The sequence below is a fragment of the Glycine max genome, chromosome 7 (assembly GCF_000004515.6).
Source record: "Glycine max cultivar Williams 82 chromosome 7, Glycine_max_v4.0, whole genome shotgun sequence".
Classification (NCBI taxonomy): domain Eukaryota; kingdom Viridiplantae; phylum Streptophyta; class Magnoliopsida; order Fabales; family Fabaceae; genus Glycine; species Glycine max.
The window spans coordinates 3,844,282-3,871,999 of record NC_038243.2 but is presented as its reverse complement, the minus strand read 5'-3'; the positions used below and the strand labels follow the sequence as shown (position 1 = coordinate 3,871,999).

The 27,718-nt window shown below is 31.5% G+C and overlaps 1 protein-coding gene across 1 annotated transcript; it reads left to right on the top strand.

The window, feature by feature from the left end:
* The first annotated feature begins 5,642 nt into the window (after positions 1-5,642).
* LOC100820430 (exocyst complex component SEC10b) lies at positions 5,643-17,356 on the top strand. Its single transcript, XM_003529811.4, has 24 exons — positions 5,643-6,051; positions 6,125-6,361; positions 6,462-6,536; positions 7,055-7,156; positions 7,320-7,370; positions 7,454-7,559; positions 7,643-7,762; positions 7,970-8,061; positions 8,176-8,344; positions 8,422-8,498; positions 8,599-8,697; positions 8,798-8,888; positions 9,734-9,819; positions 12,159-12,332; positions 12,886-12,939; positions 13,035-13,163; positions 13,261-13,353; positions 13,436-13,582; positions 13,789-13,886; positions 14,519-14,603; positions 15,500-15,558; positions 15,886-15,984; positions 16,068-16,151; positions 16,874-17,356. The coding sequence occupies exons 1-24, from the start codon at positions 5,947-5,949 to the stop codon at positions 16,941-16,943; spliced, it is 2,502 nt and encodes an 833-aa protein (XP_003529859.1). The 5' UTR covers positions 5,643-5,946; the 3' UTR covers positions 16,944-17,356.
* The last annotated feature ends 10,362 nt before the right edge of the window (positions 17,357-27,718 follow it).

Genomic DNA, 27,718 nt, shown 5'->3' with positions numbered 1-27,718 from the left:
CTTCCTATGCATTGACTATTTTAGCCCTTTGTTATCAGGCCCACGTCACCCACACGCATGAGGGTATTTGTGTAATTCTGATTTTTTATGTCCATTCATGGAATTCTCTTAACCGTAGGATTTTTTGGTACCAGGTAGGATTTGACTTTGGCTAAGATTCTTTTTTTGGAGGACATTTTTGGCTAAGATCACTTTTTTTGAAAATACAATCTAAATAAAGTTGGGAAACGACGCATGAGAAACATATAGAAGAAAAAATAATCACAAATATGATAATCCATATAATGCGACAAAGAAAATTAAGAAAAATAATTTACATTAATATGATATTTGTAATGTAAGAGTGCTCATATATATTATAACTTATGAAATTTAATATGGTGGAATGCTTTCTAACTGGCTAGCCGGATCAAAAAATTGGTTAACTAGTCAGGTGACGGTTCAAATAAACTACAGAATTGACCTAAAGAAAAATCGGTAAAAAAAATGAAAAATCAATAAAAAAGAATATTGACATAAAATTCATTCATACTTTGTCAATAAAAAAATGTTTGATATAACATCATCTTACTTTTTTGTCTTAAAAAATAAAAATTAATATAAAATATTTGTTATTTTCTTTTGTATTCCGAATATAAACGGGTTATTATTAATAAATATTGACATATATTGTCAAATTTTAAATTCAACTATTATAATATATTTTATTTGAACTTTTATACGTACTTAACAACCTATTTAATTATGTTTTATTTTTAGTATTATAAAGTTACGCTAATATTATTTTATTAATATTAATTTTGGTTCGACCTCAATCACACAAAATCGATATACTCATATCATTGTTTTCATCGATCAAGATTTAAAAATATTGGTCTATTGGAAGGAGTTAACTCCCATACTCAAAGAATCAAGATTCAAATTCTCGTCTAAAGATGTGTCTACATTTAGTTTATATTCATGTTTCAAATTGGATTGTTTCAGTCATAATTCATAACCACTATTATGTTAAAATACATTCAAGCTTGTTAACGTAACTCTTCTATAAAAAAAAATGTCCGTTAACAAATTTAATATATATGAGAAATATATTATATTTTCTGTATTTCTCATATATATAGAGAGAGAATCTTAATTTCTTTTCCATTCCTCTTGTCTCGTGTATAAAACGTGCTGAGGTATGTGAGAAATAAAAAATATAGAACAACTTCCCCGTTATTATATTGCTTAGCTCTAATGAAATGAATCCAATATTGATATATTATCCGCGTATTTTATATATTATATATGTACCTCAATGGAAAATTAGGTAAAACAAACAAATTACGTTGATGATGTACTATAATTAAAAATTTATAACAAAAATTTAATTATTAAGATTTTGTTAGTTTATCTAATAAAATCACTGTTTTATTAAATGATTATTTGTTTCTACCTAATTCCTACTTTCCGCACTAAATTTCTGTAACTTCTTCCGGGGAAAAAGTGAGAAATACACAATAATGATAATGATATAATGCAATTGACCACTATGCATTAAATTGGAGTATTTCAAGTTTCAACCATTTACGGGTAGAATAGGATTTCTGACACCGTCCACCACCAAACACCAATTCACCTAACAATTTTTTTTTCTTTTTTCTTTTTGAAAATGGTATGAATACAATAATATAAATTAATAATTTCATGATTAGTTTAACAATAGTTACTGATGTATAAACCATTTTTCTAATGTGATGCGAAAGTTGCTACTTGTCACAATAGCAACCATGTATCTATTGTGGAGTTTTCATGTCATGTGGAAAGAAAGACACGAAGACTATAAATGTAAAATTGTGGAAGGGTATGAATGAATTTGTCCATTATTTTTGCTTTACGTGATTGTGACGATACATTTATGATATATCCAATAACTATTCCTAGTAGATGACTAACCGCTAACACCCTTGATGTTTCAAAGTAGTGGCATGAGTGATAATTTAATTGAAGAGTGTATGAATAACAGTGAATTTCATAATAGGTTCTAGAAAATGAGCCAACTATGAACGACCAACAAAATTTTACTGATTCTTGAGTCACCCTTGTGAAAACAAGCATTTTAATCTAAATAACATGGAAAGAGTACAGATTAAAATTGAAAATCCCATTTGATTTAGACAATTAAGCAACATGAACCTAAACCAATTACTACTAGACGTGTACCAGAAAACATGTCAATGCAATGTGATATCCTATTGGGTCTTTTCAGTTTTCATGGTCACCACTAGGCAAAAAAATAAGAAACTTTACTCTTGAATCTTTTTGTCTACTTAAATTGAACATATTGGGTGGCAAACAGCTACAGAAGCTACTAGTATATATTTCCTTAGAAAAGCTAAACCTCAGAGAAAAGTAGAGGCATGCTTCTGATACAAGCTTTATTATATGCTTAAATGCATGTCATCTCAAGAATTGCAGCACCCAGCAACTTCTCTTGCACCTTTTTGGTGTGATGGAAGTCATGTTTTTTCACTGAGCGTGTGTCAAGCTTGCCCCAACAAGGAAGGAACCAGGTATGAACATCCAACATTCACTTTAGCTGTTGCCTAACTAATAATAATGTTTGGTTCAATCCTATAACATATCACCTTTGGAGGAAGATTGGATTAATAAAAATTTAAATGAGTTGAATCTCAAGATTTAACTGCATCATAACAGGCTTTCCAAGTTAAAAAAATACTTATAAAAAATACCTATACATATTATTTACCAATGAGATTATCACATTATTTTTAAAGAAATTTAAATTCATATTTTTATCAGGATAAGTGTCCTTATATTTTTATCAACTAAATCAACCTTTTTGACTGTGGTGCAAATACAAAGAAGTCGAAGCTTGATAGTGTGTTTGATTTGTGGTGTGGTGAAAGAGAAATAATTATTTTTTCACGTTAAAAAACACAACTCTTTGTAGCTTCAAGATTTTTAGGGTGAAAATTTGATTATTTTTTTTTCAGTGTTACGGTGAAATGTACTAAATAGTTTTGTAAATAGTAAATACACATCAACATCACGTGGCTGATCACGTGACCTCTCTGAATTTCCTGTCCCTCTTTCCTGTTTTTCATCAAATCCCAAGGCTAAGACAGTACAAAATGTAGCAGTTACAGCACGTGATCCCAAAGGCATCAAATCCAAATTTTCAGATATTTACCATTTCACTTTCAGATTGTACTAAAAAGAAAGAATAAATAAATGCTGATTTCACTTGACCCTCATTGGCTTGAAGGCTCTTAAGTAATGCCACGGGCACTACACAGAATCCTCCACCACAACAATGAAGGCCTGGTCCTTGGTACTGGCAGCTCTTGCTTTCACACTGTTAGTGGTGTCATCAACTGAGGTTAATTACTCTTTGATATTCAGAGTGAAATCATCTTCTCATCAAGCTCTGAAAGATTTGAGGGGTCATAGAAAAGATCCTTCAAAGCAGGTGGAGTCATGTTTCCGAGCAATAACCCCAAGCAAATCAAATCCTACACAAAATAAGTAGTTCATAGTCTCATACGGTTAGGCACTGCAATAAGTGTATCTCAAAACTAGTAGAGCTTTTTATTTTAGTTTTTCATTGTAATTGCCCACTAACTTCTAAAGTTACAGATAAAATAAAACTGTTGGTGATGAATTGCCAATAATTATGTATTGAAGTTTACTTAGTATTTTACAATTTTTGCTAGTTAAGCTTGTTCAATTATCTGATATAATGATATACTTAAATTATTCTATTTCTATAATGAGAGCTTAATAGGATCACAATATAAGCATTAACAATTTTGTCACAAAGAATTTATTGGGAGGAGAATATATGTCTTATGTGTGTTTATGATTCTCGACAAAGATTTATTATTATTTTAAGCAAATACTACTTTGTACTAAAATACTACTTTGTACTAATATGGTGGTAAAAAAAAAAAAACATTTCATTTGATTTAAACTATTTCATTAATGTAAATTGACATGATTTATGATTTTTGTTTTTGGGTTTGTGTCTTTTGGAGTTGAAAACCAAACTCATTTTGTTAGTTTCTCAAAGCGCATGAATGTTTAACTAAATAAAAAATTAATTATTCAATTGTTTCTAGTAGTTTCTTAATTCTTGGAATTGAAAACACATGCGGATAAAATGATTGGATGAAATGTGTCTTATGTATTTAGCCTTACTTGTCAGCAAGCTGTCATGAGCCACTTTCCACAATAAAATTTGACTCTTTTAAGACCCTTCCATTGCCATATGGCACCATAAATAGTATTTGCTCTTGGTCCAAAATTTGTTTATTTTTTATTCATTGGAAAATAAAAAACAAAAACTCAACCTAAACTATCCCTAAGAAGGAGGGTAGTTGGGTGAGAAGGAGCATCCCAAAACAACAAAGGCTGGGACTGCCTGGCACCAGAGTAACCAAGTGATGAGCTACCTTATAAATTTTCCTCTCTACTAATACACTTGGAAGACAAAGACCATTGATGATTGACAATGTCCAAAATCACATTCACTAGAGCAGCATGTTTATGGAGAGGTGGACACATCCTTATTGTCCACGAAATTGCTGACTTTTCCTTATATAGTTGTATATCTATATTATATAATTACGAAGAGAGATGAACTTATTGTAAGAGTATTTTTTTTTTCATGTTCATTATTTTTTTTAAAATCTAATGATTGTAACAAGTAGATAATCTTAGCCATTAAATTTTAAGAAAATAAATATGGGGATGAGGAATAATTCTTTAGTTATTCAAAAAGTAAATTGATTTCTCTTATAATTATATATGAAAATATTAGTTTAAGATTGAGAGTTAAGTTAATAGATAATAAAAATTAGACATTTCAAACAATAGTAATCAAATTTGCGAAAAAAAGTTTGGAGGGAGAAATTTTTTTAATTTAGATAATAGTAAGAAAATCAGAAGTACAATTAAATTATTTTTTAAAACTTAATTAAAATACATTGATAGAGTAAAGATTTCTTATATTGTATTCAAATCTAATAATAATTTGTCATGTGTGATGAGATGGTTGAATTTTATAATAATCATTTTAATAAAAATTATGCTAAAAATGGTTAAAACTTAAAACTATTCTTATGTTATAAATTAAAATACATAAGAAAATGAAACTCTCACTCTCTCCCATCCTCTTATTAGACATTTTTAATATTTATTTTTCTCTTTTGAATGTATGTTTCAATTTTCACGTATTACTCTCGAACTAATTTTTTTTCCAATCATTTCAAAATATATTTTTTATTATTTTCATTTGTATATTTGATTTTCCTACCATTTTAACCTACTCTCTTTTATTTCATCTTTAAATTGAAATTCAGTATTTTTTTAAAAAATATCAATAATTAATGTTAACTTTATATCATAACTTAAATTAAGTTCAAATAATTTAGATATTTAAATATATTTATTTATTACAAAATTAAATATTGGTTGTGTATATGCTATCATCAAACAAAATAAATAATTTATAATATACTCAGTAAGATCAAGCCGTGGGTAATAAAATGTATCAGAAAAAGAAAAAGTCGTGGATCATATAAAAAAATAAAACCTTCCTAAAAGTTATATATAAAATTAAAAAAGTCTATTTTATAAATAGACTATTGTTTTTAGGGAATTTTATATAATAGATTAATATAGTTATAAACAATGAATGAATAATATTTTGGTTAATTTAATTGTTAATAATTTTGTGCCGTTCCGAAATTCCTTCCAGCTTCCTTCCAGCGTGTTCGTTGTTGCTGCTCGATCATCGATCCATACACACCAACGTGTCTCACTTTTCCAGTTACAGTTCGCCTTCAAACACACCAACGATACAACCGAAGAAGAAGAAGATCGCTATCGCAACCCTCACTCACACTTTGCCGAAATCGAAGCACATTATTGACTCCCTCCGTGATGAGAGAGCCAAGAGATGGAGCCAGGACCGATAGTTCCAAGCCCTCCAAAGCCGCACCACCGCCTCAGTCCTTCCCTCTCATTCTCGACATCGACGATTTCAAGGTACCTTCGCTAATTTCAGCTTAAAAACAAATTCGTTTCCGATTGAAGGAACTCGTTCTTGTTGCTGTGTTAGGGAGATTTCTCGTTCGACGCGTTGTTCGGGAACCTCGTGAACGACCTTCTCCCGTCGTACAAATTGGAGGAATCGGAATCGGACGGCGGAGATGCTCTGCCGAATGGGCATCTCCGCGTGCCGTCCGATGCGTCCAAGTACTCGCAGGGGATTGTGAGTCCGTTGTTTCCTGAGGTTGAAAAGCTCCTGTCGTTGTTCAAGGATTCTTGTAAGGAGCTGCTTGAGCTTCGTAAACAGGTTTGCTTACTTTATTTAGTATTTTTTATTTATTATGTTTTTGAGATTTTAGTTTGGGTTGAGGTGTTGGTTTTATTGTTGTTGTGTTTTTGGTTGGAAGATTGATGGGAGACTCTACAATCTTAAGAAAGATGTTTCGGTTCAAGACTCTAAGCATCGGAAGACACTTGCTGAGGTTAGTCTGGAATCTACCTTGTTTGTGTTATACAAAAATTTGCAATTGTTACTGCTGAATGTGTGGATCAATTGACATTGAGATTGTTTTAGCTTATTAATTAACTAGTAGTCTCAAGTACGAGCCTCCTAGATAGATACTCACAGGGAGAGTTTTGTTGCCTATAGCAGTCCTATTTGGTTTGAGTAGGATTGATTCCATAGAGTTTACACGTGGTTTCAAAGAAAACAATAAGATTGCAATTATTTTCTATTCCAAACCTTATGAAATGGGAGGGGGGGCGACAAATATATTACCCTTACCCTAGTGATATTTGGGAAATTTTTGTTTTCTTTTGAAAATTACATTGATTAGCTTCGTGCTCCTCCTTTTTGTGCTTTATTATTTTGGTGTTTCTGTTTTGGAGAATGAGTTTCTTCTATAACTTGCTATCTAGCTAGGCCTGATTGATCAGTTGGAAAGTTTGAGTTCAGATGATATGTTGAATTTTTGTGCATTTGTTTTTGTTTCCTTTTCAGCTAGAGAAAGGTGTGGATGGATTGTTTGACAGCTTTGCAAGGTTGGATTCACGAATTTCAAGTGTTGGTCAGACAGCAGCAAAGATAGGTGATCATCTCCAGGTAGAGAGTTCTTCCATGCGTCAACTATGTTTGATGGATGCATTTCGATCTCACATTTGTTTGTATTATTATTATGTTTTATGTTTTATAGGTTGGTCAGTTACTCCTTTGTCGTTGAAATATAATCACTTTTCTAATTTCTAATCCTCTTATATTTTTTCAGAGTGCAGATGCTCAGCGAGAAACTGCCAGTCAAACAATTGAATTGATAAAAGTAATACCAGTTCGTTCATTTGGTTTTTAATTTTACCATCATTTGTGTTAGGAAATTTACCTATGGTTGATTAATATCTGCAGTACTTAATGGAATTCAATAGCAGTCCAGGCGACCTGATGGAGCTTTCACCTCTTTTTTCTGATGATAGCCGTGTTGCTGAGGCTGCTTCGATTGCCCAGAAATTACGTAAGAATTAAGATGCGTTTTGAATTTTTTACAATGCTTTAACCAAATTCTGTCAATGCTATGCTAATTCTTTTAATTTTCAGGGTCATTTGCTGAAGAAGATATCGGAAGACATGGAATACCTGTCCCATCAGCTATGGGAAATGCAACTGCTAGCAGAGGATTAGAAGTGGCAGTTGCTAATTTACAGGACTACTGCAATGGTCAGTATTTTACAAAAAACTTGGACACCAAATTATTTTGTTTTCTTCTGCCTTTTTTAGAATATAAGAACTGTCTGATCCTTTTGGAGTAACTGACCTTACATAAGGGTATGACCAAAATAATTAGTTGCAGCCCATGAATGTTAAAACCCTGACTTCTTGGTTTCTCTAGTAACATGTTTGATTATTCTTTCACCATTTCTGCAGAACTGGAGAATAGATTGCTTTCTCGGTTTGACGCAGCATCACAGAAAAGAGAATTGACCACAATGGCAGAATGTGCCAAAATTTTGTCTCAGGTAATAAAGTTTTGTTGTACATAATTACATTTGAATGCACCAACTAACATATCAAATGCTGAATTTTTGGTAAATAAGTGCAACTATTTAACGAAATTAATATTTGCAATGCAGTTTAACAGGGGTACAAGTGCCATGCAACATTATGTGGCTACTCGTCCAATGTTCATTGATGTGGAAATAATGAATGCAGACACTAAGCTGGTTCTTGGTGACCAGGCTGCCCAAGCTAGTCCAAGTAATGTTGCTCGTGGGCTTTCCTCCTTGTACAAAGAAATCACAGGTTTGAAATATACTTTCTGCTGTTTGTAAAATGAAAAATTTCTTGGCAGGACAAATTATTGACAGTAATTTTTACAGATACTGTTCGTAAAGAGGCTGCAACAATCACGGCTGTATTCCCTTCACCAAGTGAAGTTATGTCAATTTTAGTTCAGGTACCAGATGACATGGTCTTCACCAAATATTGTGGCTTTGAACAGGTTGTATATTTTATTGTGTTCACAAAAACCTATGTTCTCATAATTCTGTATGCAGAGAGTTTTAGAGCAGCGAATCACTGCCCTTTTGGACAAACTGTTAGAGAAACCATCTCTTGTCAATTTACCTTCCATGGAGGAAGGTGGGCTCCTATTAGTGAGTACAATTAACCAACTTCCTTCATTATTATCATCCAAGTGCCAATTTTGACAGCAGGCTGATGCCAATGTGATTTGTATTTGATTTGAGGTTTCAGTATCTTCGAATGCTGGCAGTGGCGTATGAAAAGACCCAAGAACTAGCAAGAGATCTACAAGCTGTAGGATGTGGTGACTTGGATGTTGAGGGTAATGAATTAACTTCAAATATGCCTGATTTTCTTCATTGCAAATTGGTGAACCCATCCCTAAAAGGAACATTGGTTTGGAACATAGATGCAAATGGTACTAAAAAAGGAAATAAGAAATCATATTGGTTGTTTGTTAGACGTATTTTTTGACAATACTTTAGTACACAAGTGGTTTTGTAGTGAAACATGACGACAATTACATTTTCATAATTTGCCAACAATATAATCCAGTTTTGTGTCAGTTGTTGTCAGGGATTTGCTATTTAGTGTGTGTTTGGTTAGCTGAATAGCTGTTGGAATGGGCCAAAAGGATGTTCAACTTCAATGGCACAATTTTTTCCTGCTCAGTTTGATGCTTTGGATTGTGTGTATGTCCCATTTGCAGCATTTCCAATGGATTCCCAAACATAGCCTTAGTAATCAAGAGGGGGTGAAAATTGAGAATGGTTTTGAATTGTATTTTCTTACTTAACTGCTTACTTTGACAACAACTTATGTTTGACAGTGTAATGTAAGTGGTAGATCTGGAAGTTTAATTCTTATATGGCTTAACGAAGAAGGTTCTATTCGATCTGGGAAGTCTAAGTCCTCTAGTCTTGCCTCATGGCAATTTTCAAGTAGGACTTTTGACTTTATTAATTTTATGACCTTACCCATCTTATAAATATGCGGTAATGAGAGATATGTTTCAGTCTTGTATTATTTATTTCATTCCCCCTAATGATTAAAAAATAGTTTTTAAATAAATGTCAATATGTCCTATAGTCACATGTGCTTTGTGCTGGATTAAGAATATTCAAAATGTTATTAGGTGACTTAATAGAAAATTCTCTGATTATTCAGGTCTAACAGAGTCCCTATTTTCAAGTCACAAGGATGAATACCCTGAATATGAGCAGGCATCTCTTAGGCAATTATATAAAGTGAAGGTTTGTGATTGTTTCAATTTTTTCCCCTTACACTCGGCATATGCAGAAAAGTATTTTGTGATGATTCAAAGAGTACAACAAAAATCACCATTTATAGTTATACTGCTTTGATCATAAAAACTATGCTAGAATAATGATCAAACCTGATTACTACAAATAAATAACTTGACCTATCAATCCTAATGAAGAAATAAATCTAATTAAATCTGTACATGAAGAAATAATACACATGCGCCATATTTTACAAGTTACAACACTTTTCCTCAGGCCTGTGAATGGATGTTTATTGTTCATAGCTTGCCATAAGATCTATAATTTGTTCTGTGGGTGGCCCCTTTGTTAGAACATCTGCCAACTGACCTCCCAAAGTTTGTCTCTAGAAGGCTACTGTCTAACTTTTCCTTGATGAAGGGCCACTTTATTTCTACATGTTTTTGTCTTGTCACGCTGAACTGGATTATGAGAAATGCTAATCGAATTTGATGTTGCAGAAAAGCTTCATAGGAACTTAATACTTAATTCTGAGGTCATCAAGTATGATTTTCATCCATATTAGCTCACAAATCCTTTAGGTCATCAAGTATGATTTTCATTCATGGCTTGAACCCATTTCTCATGTTTTAAGGCTTCTTGTACTGGTTTGGGGATCCCAATAGAATCAATGGCTGAGATAAAACTCTGGCACTGCACAGAAAGGTGTTTAGTGGGCACTAGACACAAACTAGGGTATGCATATTTAACAAAGGATCTTTTTTCTTTTCTCAAGGCAACTGGCAAGTCATCGGGATTAGAATCACAATTGTTCAAAGGAATTTCCAAAGACTTGGAAGTACAAGTGCTTACCTTCAGTTTGGATAATTGGGATTGCTTTTGAACCAAGTTGGGTTTTCTCCTTCTCTGGTGTACCAATAATGGATTGTTGGCTTCCTTTCTAGTTGGTTCAAATGATTTTAATATGGTGTTTGTAGTAGTGCCAGAGGAAGATGTTGAATCCTGCACAGGAAGAAAGTCAAAAGGAGGAGAAAAAGACTAAAAGAGGACTCAACACGAGATTTAGTTTCTATAGCACTGCCTGAAGTTGAGGACCAGTGATAGTGCAATACTGTCTCATGACACTTAACATCCATGGAGACATAAAACTGGCGACTTTAGGGGTGATAGAATTTGGATCTTTTTTATGCCTGGTGCATGCCTATAAATATACATTTGACTGTTGTAGGATCCAATTTACCACACTGTTGACTGTGATAGACAAAGGCAACACAACCAAAGACATGGCATGGAAGACTTTTTATAAGAGAAATAAAAGGGAGTCATGGACTGTATTCGGGTAAAGACCATCTAGAACCCAGGCAGTTAACATGTTTATCAGATGGGTGGCAGTTGAAAAAACTCCCAAATAAGATTTCAGAACACTTTTGAAACTGCAAAGCTTTGATAACTTCAAGGAGATAGGCAATTTTTCTTTTCCACTACCCCATTTTTCTGTAGGATATCAACACACTTTAGCTTATGAATAACACTGTTTTGTTAGTGAAAATTAAGAAAAGATTGATTCACATATTCCTTTCCATTATTTGAGCATTTAATTGATCTTCCAAACTGAGTTTTAACCATATGAGAAAAGTTCCAGAACAGTTGAAACACCTCAAATTTGTCTTTCATCAAGTAAATCCAAGTAACCCTAATATATTCATTTATAAAAGAAACAAACCATTTTTCACCAGAAATTTTAGAAATAGGAGCTGGTTCCCAAGCATCAGAATGATCAAGTTCTAAAGGTTCACTGTATGATGGTTTTTGGCAAATACATGCACATCACAATTGAATGAATCAACGGACTCTAAAATAAACAAATGGGGAAACAATGACTTAAGAATTATGATTGTAAAAGGATGAGGCATTAGACACTCATATTGAAGCCAAATTTGGGAAGCCACAAACCCAAAACTTGTCTGATGACATGGAGTGGACACAATTGGTTTGGCGCTGCTTTTCAGTTATTCACATTACAAATAATATAACCTAACCCATTCCTTAGCAATTCCAATCATCCTCTTTGGTAAGATATTGAAAGACGCAGTAGGAAGGAAATAATGTTACTACAACACAGATCACTAGTTATACAACTTTGATCGTAAAACTATGCTAAAATTGTGGACATCAAATCAAACCTGGTTACTGCATATAAGGATACCTTGACCAATCAATCCTAATGTTGGAATAAATCTAATTAAATCTGTACAAAAAAGAAATAATGCACAAACTTCACATTTTACACATGTTACAGCAATAATTAGTTTTGATTGCAAAAGGCTTTATGTGGCTAAAAATTGCAGATGGAAGAATTGCGAGCTGAAAGCCAGCAGATTTCGGATTCATCTGGGTCAATTGGACGCTCAAAAGGAGCTTCAGTAGTTTCTTCTCAACAGCAAATATCTGTTACTGTTGTAACTGAGTTTGTGCGTTGGAATGAAGAAGCAATCTCAAGATGCAATCTCTTTGCTTCCCAGGTAATTAATTATTTGCTTCTCTAACTGGGATTTCAGAAGTTTTTTTTTTCTTTCCAAAGTATCCTCTGCAGTACTGTAGTTGCTTTGGATAACTGTAGTAAGGATCTTCTGCCAAGTAAGTTTTGTTTAATTGGATTGATGAAGCCTAATGAGCGAAGTTGCTTTCTCTAGGCATATGCTTTGGCAAGTTTGGATTTTTCTTCCATCTTTTTTCGTCTTAAAAATTTAGTTTAGCAAGGGAACAAGTATATTTGTATGTTTAAATTCATTTCGTGTTGATGAACTAATTGTATAGTGAAATAGTTAATTATGATTTGGACAAGTATAAAAATTAAATAGCCTTTATATACTAATTCTAAATGTTATTTTTATTTTATTTTTTTGTATTATAGTTTATCAAAACGTTTTTGTAATAATTCATCATTCTGTGATATTTCCAATGTGTCTTTGTTTGGCACTTACCAATGTTTAGGTAGCTAAGATGCTGATATTTTGTGTTGAACTTAATATTTTAATCCTTTGTAGAATTATTGAAACTGTTGTTCTTTTACAGCCTGCTACACTTGCAACCCATGTTAAAGCAGTGTTTACTTGCCTGCTAGACCAAGTAAGTTAATGTCACATTTTACAGCATTCATATACTTGATACCTTCAGTGCATTGGAGTTCATTCTTCTGGGGTCATTCTCTGTCTCTTTTGCAGGTTAGTCAATATATAGCAGATGGGCTTGAACGGGCGAGAGACAGCCTGACTGAAGCAGCTAATTTGAGGGAAAGATTTGTGCTGGGTACAAGTGTTACCCGTAGAGTGGCTGCTGCAGCTGCATCTGCTGTAATTACATAATTTTTTTGCATACTCTTGTTAAAGTATATAGTATATATGAGCACATTTCACCAGACATATTCAAGATTTATTTGTTGATATGCAGGCAGAGGCGGCAGCAGCTGCTGGTGAAAGTAGTTTCAGATCTTTTATGATTGCTGTACAACGTTCTGGAAGCAGTGTAGCTATTATTCAACAAGTACAATATTGAGCCTTTATTTTTAATTAATATTTTTTGCTATAAACAAAACCCTATGGCTGAAATGAGTAATTTTCTGCAGTACTTTGCTAATTCTATATCTCGGCTTTTGCTCCCCGTTGATGGTGCACATGCTGCTGCTTGTGAGGAAATGGCTACAGCAATGTCAAGTGCAGAGGCTGCTGCTTATAAAGGACTACAACAGTGCATTGAAACTGTCATGGCTGAGGTCAGTTTTGCCTATAATATTGTGTGTGATAGCAAGTGGTCAACTATATTAAACATAATGGCTACTCTCTGTCTGCATAATTATCCTTGTAATAAAAAAATGGGCTGTTTCTGGTTCAGGGTGTTTCCTGTGTTTTTTCTTTTTCTAATCAAGTTTGAACCCTAGCTCCCAAACTCTTAAATATTCCACTTTAAACCCCTTGGCAGGTGGAGCGGTTGCTTTCAGCTGAACAAAAGGCTACAGATTATCGATCACCTGATGATGGAATGGCTCCTGACCACCGGGCAACCAGTGCCTGCACAAGGTGGATGTCACTTGAAATTCGAACTGAAACTAGTATTAGTACTGATGATATTGATATTTTCTATGATTTATATCTCTGTATGTATGTGAACTCAGTTGTTTTTAGTTTGCTGAACATTTGAAATTTTATGATTTCATTCTTGATGTGTGTTTCTATCTAGCAAGCTTTCAAAAATTGGATCAGTTCAAGGATTCTAGGTCCAACCAAGCTTGTTTACATACATACCTATAAATATATAACAGTATATAAACAATATGATGTATGTTAAGTATACAAGTAGAATCATAGAGGAAAAATTGAAATATATCTCTAGCACTGGTTCGCTGGTTTCTAAGCTTCCACTTTTAGAGGGTTGAACAGACTGGGCAAAACACCAACTCCTGATCTCCCTTGCAAATCTGGTTGGTTTTAAAAACAAGCAAGGGTATATAGATTATAAACACCAACTCCTGTTCTCAATGTTACTTAAGGGGCCAAGTTTGAATCATTTTAACATTGTTGACTGGGATGGATTTCATTTCATATTTTCATCAGACAATGCATTAGAGTGATGATATCAATGTTTATTTTTCAAATTTATCTCTCCATCTTTGTATTCCTAACTAACAAGGATATTTGGTTTTCTTTGTCAGAGTTGTTGCTTATCTTTCTCGTGTGCTGGAGTCTGCATTTACTGCTTTAGAAGGCCTTAACAAACAAGCATTCCTGACTGAGTTGGTATGATATTGTATAGCTGATCATTGAATATATTGATTTAATGTCTTATTTAATCAAATAGTTGGCTGCTTGTACAGAATCAAGCAGATAGGCGGATGATCTTTTCATAAAGTTCTTGGATCTTATAACAAACTATCATTAGTTGAAAGTTGTTTTTGTAGATGACAGTATATATGGGTATTATTTATTAGAGAGAATCCTTTTGAGTTTATCATTATTTTAATGGGGTAAAGGTTTTTTTACTTCCTTGTTGTGGTAGTTCTGTCCCTAATCAATGTCTTACTGATGGAGAAGGGTCCACATAGTGATTCATTTGTTGTGTCCAAGGAAGATCTTGCCATTATCCAATGTTAATGTCAATCCAATCTGTCTTGGGCAGTTAATCTGGTACAAAGTGACACTGATTTGCTTCTGCCTGAATTTTTTTTATTTCTTTCAACAATATACTTTCATCTACTTATATTTTATTATTCAAAATTTTCAAAATTTGGAATCCGTTCAGTCCATTAACTCATAATGATTGCTTCTTTTTTTTTGGATAATATTATTTGAACTTTATCTTTCACATTGATGATATGGATTATGGACTCTGTCCATACCACTTAGTTGAGCTATGTTTTTAGACAAAGATATAGCAAGAAAATATAAAATGAAAATTGTCTCGGAAAAAAGTTAACGGTGCATTAGTTCTACTACATGTTTTTCACTTGCATCAAGTGATTTGATTTGTACTAAATAATAATTGTGATGTGCCATGTTAGTTCTATTACCTGTCTTACTTTCACTCGTACATCATTATTTTACCAGGTGCTGAAATGGTTATGGTGAAATACTTTGCGTTGGTTGGACTCTTTGTCCTAATTTTACTGATAACATGATAATTTTTGTCATTTTAGGGAAATCGCTTGCACAAGGTGTTACTAAACCATTGGCAGAAGTATACGTTTAATCCAAGGTAATAGGCCAGGGTCCTGCATTCCTTACTTTATCTATCTTGTTACCGTACATATTACTGTAATACATACTGCTTTGACTTGGAAAAAAATGTTCATAAGCTAATCACAGATTGATCTTCCTCAATGGTCTTTCTTTTACCCTATGTTTTGTAATGGTTGAACTCTTTTAGCCACATCTATTTGTGTATTTTTAGCTTTTATGGCAAGTGTTTTTATCTCCAACTTTTTTCAATTTTTATGCTGACAGTATTTTATGAACTTTATATATATTACTTACTAGTTCTATAATATCCGCCATTGTTGTGTGCCCATGAATCACTTTGCAGTGGAGGGTTGCGACTGAAGCGTGACATTACTGAATATGGAGAATTTCTGCGTAGTTTCAATGCTCCTTCTGTTGATGAAAAGTTTGAATTGTTGGGCATGTAAGTTGAACGACATGCAAATCTTTTCAAATTTTTTCCTGTCTCCCATTTTTTACATACTAATTTCTTAACACTTTCTATAGAATGGCCAATGTATTTATAGTTGCTCCTGAGAGCCTTTCAACTTTGTTTGAGGGCACACCCAGCATACGGAAAGATGCGCAAAGGTATAATTACATTGGATCTGTTAATGCAATAATTTATGTTTTATGGTCTGCTGTTCTATTACTAGTACACCACCACAGCCACCCATATCGTTATAAGTTGACTAATGATGGTATATGTATATAAGAAAAGAACTTTTCCTGTTTCTGTTCAATTTCCAGAGATTTCATATGTTTAGGTTCATTGTTCATACTGTTTCCATTTTTCATTAGGTTATTTATTTTATGATTTCTATTTTTTTTTGTGTGTGTGGTCTTATGAGCTTTTCTTACACTCTTAATTTGTTTCATAAAGTTATTCTGGGGTGAGAATAATCCCCAATCATGGTATTAGTTGTCCCTCCACACAAACACTTGACACTTAACCATTGAATTCAAGCTTTCTTACCACTGAAGCCACACTTTGTGGTTCACCACAAGGTAATTTGGTTATTTAAGAAGACAACTATTAAGGGTTCCATTAAGATTAGTGGATCAAATGGAAGATTGTTCAATCAAAAACGGGTAGAGGAAAACTTCAGGAAAAACTTGAAAATGATCTGACTAAACAGTTTTTTTATGATAGCCTAATGATGTTGACTGATAATGTTAGGATAAGTCTTGGTGGTGGTGGTTATTAGTCAGCCCCCCTCCCCAACACACAGAAAACACCCCAATCAGCTAATAACCTAATGTCGTTGCCCATGATTGCTGATCAAAATGTTATTTTCTCTGCTATGCACCAGATTTATTCAACTTCGGGATGACTACAAGGCTGCCAAACTTGCGTCCAAACTAAGTTCCTTGTGGTCTTAACAAAAGCGGGCTTGTGATCTAAAATCTTCGGGGATGACTACATTCACCTGTTTATTGGCTATGGGCGCTGATGCTTGAACTGAATTCATTTGGTGGTGTTAGAAGAGTGATTAACAATTTGTTCTATACAAAATTATAGAAGGTTATTCAATGGCCGTTTTAGTAGAATTGAGTGTTCTTTCTTGCTGAATATTTGGAGGCATAGATAGGATGGGAGACCATGTAGATTTGTATTTTGTTTTATTGTGCATAGTTTTCCTTTGTGAATGTAGTTGTATTTTTATGTTTGCGGAGCTGTTGATTTTTGGTGCTAAGTGGATCATGCTTAGACCGAGTAAATATAGCCAATACTTGGATTCGTGGTGTAAATTAGTTTCACTCTGTCGTCTATGGAATGCAGTGTTTCATTATCATGGTACGTGCTATTTGTTAATCAGGCACCTCTGTGTTATTTTGTGCGCAAAAGAACGCTCATATTTGGAGGAAAAATGACCGATTAGTTGTATGTTGAATCATTGACCTCAGATGTGTCGAAAACTCATTTCTGAATTCTGATTGAAGTATTGATCCCAAATGTAGAAGAGGGGAGGGAAGAGTGACACAAGTATTCCTTTATTATTGAAAATATGCATGATATAACAGATGTTACATGAATTTGTAGGATAGAAATGAACACTGTATCTACTGTAATGAGTAATAAAAATGCAAGTTGCAACCACCCAAACTGCCTAACCAATAGCTAATTGACCGTTATAAAGAGGTATTTTGACTTGGAGCATACATTAATTATGCGAACGTGCATGTCTGTTACGCCCTGCAAGCTGCAGTTGGTAGGATGCAGCTATATCAGCTTGGAACCCCACCACCAGGTTCTTTGGATTCCAAGATTTGGTTTTATCATGGATGGACTCAAACAATCTGGTGTAGTCATTTCAAATTTGCACTTTGCTTTTGCCATAGTGTGAAAGGACTAATGGCTTCTTTACAAATTAATCACCTTTATTAACCATTGTTATTAGCATCCCTTCCCTTCCTTCTCAAATCTAGTAAAGGCAAAGGCTCATGGTCACTTCCTCCCTTTGATATGACAGTAGCTTTATCGTGTGTTGCGCAATGCATATGAAACATCTCCACCAACTCTAACTCATTCTTTTGGTTGAGATTAAATAGGAAGGAAAGAAGAAATTTTTAAATTTTTGTATAGGTTCCACACCTTTATTTTTCTATTTTAATTCAAATATTTCTTTTCTTTTTCTATTTTATTCTTTTCTCTTCACTCCAACCAAATAACCCCTACAAGAACGTGTCATTACTTCATTGAACCTCGACGGAAGCTGCCTTGTGCTTCTTGCACATCAACAACAAAAATTCCTAATAAATTTTAGTTCAAAGAATGTGTTAAAAAAAATATGTTAGAGGATGTATTGTTAACATTTCTCTTCTCTTATTGAGGAGTGCTAGCAACATATTCCTTGTTGGAATTGATTGAAAATTAAAAAGATTAAGGAGAAATTCATTAAATATTAAGTGAGAATTTTTTTTTTCAATAAATTTCAATCAATAAAAAAATATATTTAGAAGAGTATATTGTTAACATTTCTATGAAAAAAAAATACGACGATATAACAACTGTTACACGTATTTATAAGATACAAATAAAACGTAGAGATTGCTGGAATAAGTAAAAAAAATAAAAATGCAAGTTACAACCATGGTTGTAGAGGGGGTATGCATAGATGATGGTATTTAGGCAGAGTATGTGCATGTGCATATCATTGTTTGAACTCTACCCTTTATACTTTGGTGCAAGAGAATAATTTTTTGCTTTCCTTATTCTTTTTTTATTCTCTCCTTTTACTTATTCTTATTAACCTGTTCTTTTTATGCCCTATGATCTTCTCTATTTTTTTGTTTTTCAATTTTCCCGCATTCTCTTCAAGAGAATATGGTGGATACTGATTATTATAATTTGTGTACGGATCTTTGTCCAAGAATGTAGATAAATGGGCTAGTACTTAGTAGGTTTTCAGCTTCTGTTTATTTGTCCAAAAATACCTTGAGAGTTGAGAATTTAAACCCATGACCTTATTTATATATTATTAATTTATTTGTTTCTAATCTATTCTTATTCTCCTGCACTCGACCTCAAATCACATAAGTGAATTAAAATAAAGGTTCTCTTTATTCCGCAAAAAAAATAAATCAAAAGGGGGTAGAGATACTATTTTTAGGAGGTCCAATTTCATGTTTACAGCATAACAGACCCTTCTGCAGTAATTTGATTAAAAATTAAAGAGGCCGAGAACAAAGGTTTTTTCACATTGATTCAATTGTGAAGCGCGAAATACATAAATAGGAGAGTTTGTTACAAGTGATAGAAATAGAAAGATAATGACCGAAGATAAACTAGTAATTCAAAATTAGAGATAATGACAGCTAATAAATCTAATATTTGAATTTGAATAAAATGAGAGATAAGTGATATATCTGTTATTATCCAATAAAAATAAAAGTTCTCTTAATTCCGAAAAAAAAAAAAATCGATGGTCTGGAATTGGTGAAGTCAACAACATAAGTTATTAATGATAAAAAAAAAAAAAAACCACAAGTTACCGTGGGTGATAGCTATAAAACATTGCTAAGGTTACCTATAATAGAACCTCATGATTAATTGCGTCATTACCAGAGCAAACAAAACCAGAAATAAAGTAGCTAATAGAAATTGATGGGGTATGGGAACAAAGCAATATGAAAGTGAAAATGTTCCCCACTTTCACTGCTTAATCAAAGATGCTCCACTTAGTCCAACGTAATATGATATGCTTTCTCAATGCAGCACGAAACTAAAGTCACACACTTTGTAGCTGGTCTCCAATAAGAAACAAATAGTGCAAAAAGACCTATTTCATTTTGTTTTGACAATGGCATCGTCCTTCAAATCACAAATTTTTCTAATTTTTGGGAACAAAAGAGATACGCATGAGGATGGTGCTACCAAGTCAAAGGCGCAAATCACGGTTTGAGTTTTACAAATTATTTGAAGTTCTTTCCAACTAATTAATCGAAATAATTGAATCAAATAAATATAGTCAAAATTTAAGAGGCACATATATATCTCCTAAAGTGAAAGAGACCGAGAGCTTGCCGAAATTGGCGTAATTGTTAACATGCCAATGCATGGAGGGAACTAACGGTAAACGTAATAAGTGTCTCATATAGTCATATTCTTTATTTGGTTGTTAATTATTGGTAAGCGTTGGAACTTTGGTTTACTATAATTAAATCCCTTCTTAGTTAGCTGATTGAGAATATCTGCATAGTATTATGATATTTCATATTTGTGCTTTATTTTTTTATGGCTGCATTACCTTCTATTTGTGAATAAATAATACATTGGTCTAATTTAATTATATGCATACAGGAAATTCGTCACGTGTCGTGTCTGCATAAACTCTTGCAGAATCAATTCTTGACTCTTTCTATTGTAATTTTTCTCTGAGCCAAACAGATTCGTTACATACATTGATGCATATGTACATTAATATGTGTATTTGATGCTTTCAAAACTGTATTACTTAGTGATATACTATATGTTTTTTTAACTTCTTTTTATAATGTATCACTTTACCAGATTATAAATAAACAATTAAGCATTATACACCTTTTTTTATGATGTCTTTTTCTTATCACGCATTCAACGGGGAAAACGCAAAAATTCAAACTCACGCAATGCTACACGAGTGTTTTTGGACATATTGGAGGTATAAGTTGGCCAATATTCACAACTTTTCAGTTTCGAAGCTGTCAAATTTGTCACCGCTATGTCTATGTGTTTATTATATTTATTTTTATGCATATAGCTATACCCGTACATACTTGGATGCAATGTATGCAAATAGATTGGTATGAGTTCAAATACTATGGGCCATGACAAAGTTATTGTCTTTTTTTTCTCGTTGTCCTAATAAATGTACAACGCAGTTAGCACGTGTTCTTCAGATAAGCTTAATTCTTTTTTTGGGGGTTACATTCATATATGATCATTTATCCAATCCATTCAATTATATATAAGAATTGTGCACATACCATTATTGCGTAACATATTTTATTGGAAAAAAATTTAAAATTTATTATTTATGTTATCGTGGATTGTATCTTGTTTACGTGGGAGAATGAAAAGTAACCCTGCACAAGGTGTTGTTGTACAAGAGATTAGTTAACTTGTAATGGTAAAGCTTTAATTGTATGGGAATTAATCTCTTTCTTCTTTGGAGTGTATACGTGGTCCAGTCTTCCTATCCGTAACCTCCTAATGAGTGAATGGATAAGTAATCGGATAAGAAATTAGAAAAATGTATTATTAATGTGAAGTAAGTATCTCTTAAAAAGTAAGTAATACTCCCTCCGATTTCTACCTAGATAGTGACTAAAATTTCTCATATAATAATGTTATGTCTTAATATCAACCTCATGCACGAACTCAAATCACTCAAATTCTTCTTACAATAAGCATAGATCTTATATGTAGAAAGCACTCGAGCTCCTCCTTAATAACCCTTCTACTTACATACACCTCTCGTATTATATATATATGCACTCGTTCTACTTACATTCTCTTCTTCATAATTAGTTTCTTTTTTTAAAATAGTTACCTAGCTTGCTCATTTACTAACTTGAGCATCATAATTTTTGCAAATAGCTATACCACCTCTCCCTTCAATCTCGACAAAGCGATTACATTATTAACTCTCCATCCAATATAAATTTTGTGTTGGGGAGGGGTAGAAAGAAAGAATGCTTCAACATAATTAAAATAAAAAACGTGGCTGGTGCAATAGAAAAAAAATGAATATCCATGGTAATATCATGGAGATGAATAAAATATTTGAAAATGCAGTGTCAAAGACAAATGTCTCATTTAAAAATGCATGGGGGTAAACAATCGCAACTTGCCTTTAAATTACTACTTTGATAGATTGAGAATCAGGACAACATGCAATTCACTCCCCATAATCTCTCCGCATACTCATTTTGCTTTTAGATATGTGCACGAGGCAGCAGTAACCAGAAGTTTTATTTCAACAACGTCAAAATTAACTTAATATAAAAGTATTTATTATATTATAGATAAAAATAATCTAGTAGTTATTTTTAATAATTATAAATATTAATTTGAACCTTACTGATCTTCCAAATTCGTCTAATGTGTGGAAGATACCACCATCAGTTGAAGGGATGTTTTACCATCGGACCAAAAACTTTGGAGGTTAAGTCTCAATTTAATTTATGTTCAATTCATACTTGAATTTTTTTATTTTTAAAAAGAAGGGGAAAAGAACAATAATTGAAAGAAGAAATTGTCCTGGAGTCCAAATAATGATATAGGGCGTATTTTTTTTTAAAAAAAAATCCTTTTTCTATAATTAACAGTAAAAGTGAATTTTTAATGAATGCATGCATATAGCCTGTCAAGCTTAATTCATGTAACCGGATAGAAATACATGCGGTAGGCTATTTTTTATTTATTTATCAAATATTATAATTTTCATACCAGTTCTACTAATTAACTAATTTAAATTCACTCTCTATATAATGAAATCCAAATAAAATAATAACAATAGAGTGTTGAAAAAAAATATCAAAGAGCATATATATATATATATAGAATGACGGAACCAAAAAGTTTTCTCAGTGATGACAAGAAATAATTTCTAATATTTTTCATAAAAATAAAATATAACCAGATATTACAAAATATATAATATTATAATAATAAAAATCTAAAGTACTTAAAGTTTTTTTACAAATTACAATTGTCTTCTACGTATTTTCATACTTTAAAAATATTCTATGATTTTTTCATTATCAATATTATCAAAAATATTTCTCTCTATGTAACTAAACAATTATTTAATTATTAATCTCTTATGTGATTCTACATTATATTCTTCCCTTTGTAGAGAAATATTTTTCAACAGTTGAAATTATCATAGGGAAAATCAAAGCTAAGGTAAAAAAACAAAAAAGAGAGAACAAAAAAAAGTTAATCTCCCTTTTGCTTACAAATAAAACTCCTTACACTATGCTAGACTTCATCAACAATTTATAATATAAATTTGAAAAGAGTAAAAGACTATTTTTTTTTATAAAAGTCTTACCACATTTTCTCAAAAATTGGAACTCCGCAAAGACCGCAATGCTGTCAATGCACACAGCACACACGCCCGTGAGTGAGACTACCGTGATTCTATGAATGTGAATAATTGAATAAGTTTAAGAATTAGATCTAATTAGATTTAAGAAAAATGAATAAAAAGTGTAAGTGAATGATGAAGTGATTTAAGGTGAGAGATGATGGTGTTTGGCCATTCTAAGAATTGGGAGGATAAGAGGGAGTGAGGGATAATTCACATTATAAACAAACTTGTGAGATAAGTTACTAATTTAGTGTATGAAATGCAATTTTCATTAAAATAAGCAACACTAAGATATCATTAATTCTTATTTCTTTATATAAAGAATATAGTAAAAGAAAAGCACTCCTAAAAGAATTATAGCATGAAAATTTTAAAAAATATATTTTTTACTCACCTCTTGAAACAAATAATTTGAGTTTATTATTATCTTTGTCTCAACAAAATTTATTTGTTTTTTTTTTTAATTCTTGAGCAACCCACTAACATTAAGAGGGACTATTTATTTTTGTGATTCTCATAATTTATTTGCGTAATTTGAAATTATATCTTTGAGATTTGTTTAATCAATATTTATTTATCTATTATTTTTATTATCTTTATCTAATATAATATATTATTATATTAATATCTTTTTTAAAAAATAATTTAATATATTTTTTTCATTTACTAAAAGATATATTTAGATAATCTTTACCTAAATAATTATTGGATTATTTTTGAGATGTTATATGAAATTGTGTGCTCTATGTAGTGTGCAATGTGTTTTTTTTTGTATTAGTGTAACAATAATGAGAATTGGACTAAATGTGTTGGACCTGACTTCTTTGTTGTCCCTTTCTCAAAGAATAATAGAGAAACCAATTTTAAATATTTTGAACTTAAATATTTAATTTTTGTATTGAATGTTTTATATCTATTTAGACTTTAGATTAAAAAAAATACAAGAAAAATAATATATAACTTTTTTATGGGGGTAAAATTGTTTTTTATATACATTAACAAATAATAATAAAAATTGATGGGAGTAATTGTCCCTACAACAGATAATGTGTATTCACCAATGCATGCATATATATATATATATATATATATATATATATATATATATATATATATATATATATATATATATATATATATCAATTGCTAATATTCTATTTATATAAATAGTACTCAATAATTATGTTAAGGAGGAATATTTCCATATTCCATTCCTCGTTGGCATGTGATCCTTTTCTTAACTTAGGCATCGAAAGCATAAAATAGGCAAAAGGGCTCATTAAACATGCAATTAATTAATTTAACAACTCAGTTTACTACTGCACATGAACGTGGTTGTTAGGTTTTTAATTAGTCTTAAACTTGACCCAACTCTTTACATAAACATAGAGTGTGGTCCTCTCTCTCTCCATATGTATCCTTTATTCTTCAAGTCTTTATGAATACTCCAAGATCAGCATCTCAATTGTATATTTGTTTATCACTACTTTGTATGTATTTGATTAAAAATCAAACAAATACTTCCACATAAACCCTAACGTGATTTAGTTTGATTTTTAATGATAATAACAATATATTAATCATACTGAGATTAGCTTTTTACATTTTGATAAAACTATAGATATGCGTTACTCCTACGTACACACACTTACAACAAGGTATTTCAAACATTAATTTAAGTATTCAAAACAGTTTCCATTTGCACCAGTTTTCAACTGAAAAATGAATATTAATAAGCTAGACATTAGCATATGGCCGTGGCCCTAATATACGGACTCTATCTTGCATGGTTGTTGAGGGCTGATTGGAGAGGGAGAGAAGACGGAAAATAAATTTTTCGTTGTATATTGATACGTTATTTAGAGTACATGTATAGATACGTGAAATTATCACAAGTGGCCCTATATATATATATATATATATATATATATATATATATATATATATAGAGTGCATATACTTCCCCCTCCTACCTCTTTTTTTTTATTCTTTAACACCTTAATTTTTGTCATGAAGAGATTTAAGTTGGGTTGTCCGCAATCAAAATTTTAACTTTTTCATCTGTTCTTCAACACTTTAATTATAAATAGAAAGAATAATTTTATCATCTATTAAGTAATAGGGTTTTAAAATTATGAAAAAATAACAAACAAAAATAAAAGTTTAATTTTAATACATTTTTAGTGTAAATTCTTTTACATTCTCAACTAATTAAAAAACATTCTAAATGTGACATTTGAAGTAATAATTATTATTGCAAACAATATCAATTTTATCATATATGAAAATTCATAATTAAATGAGAGCATTAAAATTTATATTAATACATTTTAATTAATTCTAAAAAGAAAATGATTTTTTTTCAATAGTTTACTCAAAAGCCGTGTCAACTTCTAGACAAGCTCGCTCACGATAGCGATTATGGATAAAAATGTGATGTAATTATCACCCCCAACCCAAAACCCAAAAGAATAATTAAGTCCTCATAAAGTAGTGCATATTTTGAAAAATTAAATAAATAATTGTCGTTAATAATAAATAAAAGAACAGATTCCCATTTTCCCACACATTTATAGTTTTTATTGAATATATATTTGTATATATAAATTCAAAATATTTCATTTTTATTCATAAAATAACTATTTAATCTAAACTTCATGCAAGTTTTAGAAACGTCAAAAAAGAGTACACAATTACGTACTTATGTTTACACAATGCTACAGACGTATATGCTAATTTTTTTTGGACTGGTATATATGTTAATTATCAATTGCTAGTATTATTGAAAATATTGATAATCAATTAATGATTTCTATAGTAAAATTCACCCAAAAAAAATCTACAGTAAATATTAACAATTGATAACTAACTCATTAATAATCTGGTGCAACTTAAACGTAGGCTTTCAAGGCTTTCAAAATCAAAAGTACACACACATATATATATAAACATTACTAGAAGGTCATAATGCTACTGCTTGAAGTATTGATTGGCTTAGTTTGGATTGAAACTAATTAGGTTAGGACTACCCCTATATTGTCATGTAGTAGTGCTTCCCTCGTGGAAGGTGCTACTACAAATTAATTAATATCCTTATACCATGTTTAGACCTCTTGGCACAAACAAACACGTCATGATCAATAAGCTTCCTTTGAGATATAATTTTACCAGTACTTGACTTTATGCGTATTACTTTCGTATTCATAAAATTCCACATGTCCATGTAAATGACCAAAATAAAGCCATAGCAAATGGTCCCATCTTTGCTCGTCATGCCGTAGAACAATGCACTAGGCACAAGTTTCCTAGTTCACCTCTTTTTCATTTATTTTTTTTCCTAAGAAACAACTTTCTTATTTTAGCTCAAAATTGCGTTTAAGTGCTACGGGCTATTTTTCTCATAGTTTTATGTAGTTATAGTTTGCTAATTATATGCCTTCGAAATGAAGTTTATATGTATCTTACTTAAACTTTGTTAGTCACTTTTGGATATGATTACCTTAAATAGTAAGGCACAATTATGAATTGAAAATAACATATTATTAGTCTACAAAATATATTCCCACACTAACAAATAATATGGCAGCTGCTAAGCTCGATCGGTTCAATTTGATATTAAAAAAAAGTGAGATTCTTATCCTAAATCAAAAGAAAGTACAAAAAGACTTAAATTGTTTAAATTTTTTATATATAGAAATTGAAGACATATATAATTTTTTTTTTATAAAACTTGCATATTTCGCTCAATCAACTAAATCAGATTCTCTTGTAATTATTTTAAATATATACAATGAAGAAAATCATTTTATTCGAGCACATGCTAATAGACGAATAATTTAATACACACGCTTGACAGTTATACGATCTCAAAAGATGAAAAGGCTAGACCGAAAAAGACTGAAAAAACAGCAATATTTTTAAAAACAATTATTATTCGTTCTCTGGATTTCAATTAAATAATGAGCAAAAGTGAAAGATAAAGATAAAAATATCGAAACTTGTGTTGCTTTAAAGTTTTACAGATAAACAGAAATATAGAACAAAATAATTGATTAAACAAATAATGACACTAGATAAGAATAATAACCTGTCAAATAGGTGGTATAATAATGTTATATAAAAGTTTTTAAATTAAGGTCTTTAAAGTAAGACTTTCTTTGAGCCATGATTCTATTAACTTTCTTTAATTTTGACTTTAAGATACTACAGTTTAATGAGGGGTATTTATTTCCATAAGGAACTAAAGTTCATATATTATTAATAACAAGAAAGCTTAATGTAGTTTGTAGATAATTCAGTATTAAGGCTTAATTTATGATCGTATGTATGGGAAAAGACTTTGATATGATAGATAAAATTTATTTTAAAAAATAATTTATAATTGTTCTTACTATGCATAGAAAATATTAATAATTATTGATAAATACGTTATTAACCAATTGTAAAAAGTTAATCTATTTCTCTTACTACTTTAATTTGTCTGTGCTATGATAATGTTGTATTCAATTACTACATAGAGTATGTGTTACTCACTTTTCAATAACCCTAAGCCTAAGGTTTTCCAACAGACACTGAGCT

What these genes read in the sequence shown, in the direction of transcription:
- LOC100820430 (XM_003529811.4), top strand. Translation starts at nt 5,947, where the DNA reads ATGAGAGAGCCAAGAGATGGAGCCAGGACCGATAGTTCCAAGCCCTCC. An exon ending in TGCTTGAGCTTCGTAAACAG is followed by an intron (nt 6,362 to 6,461) that starts GTTTGCTTACTT and finishes TTTGGTTGGAAG; the next exon opens with ATTGATGGGAGACTCTACAA. An exon ending in GTGTAGCTATTATTCAACAA is followed by an intron (nt 13,354 to 13,435) that starts GTACAATATTGA and finishes AATTTTCTGCAG; the next exon opens with TACTTTGCTAATTCTATATC.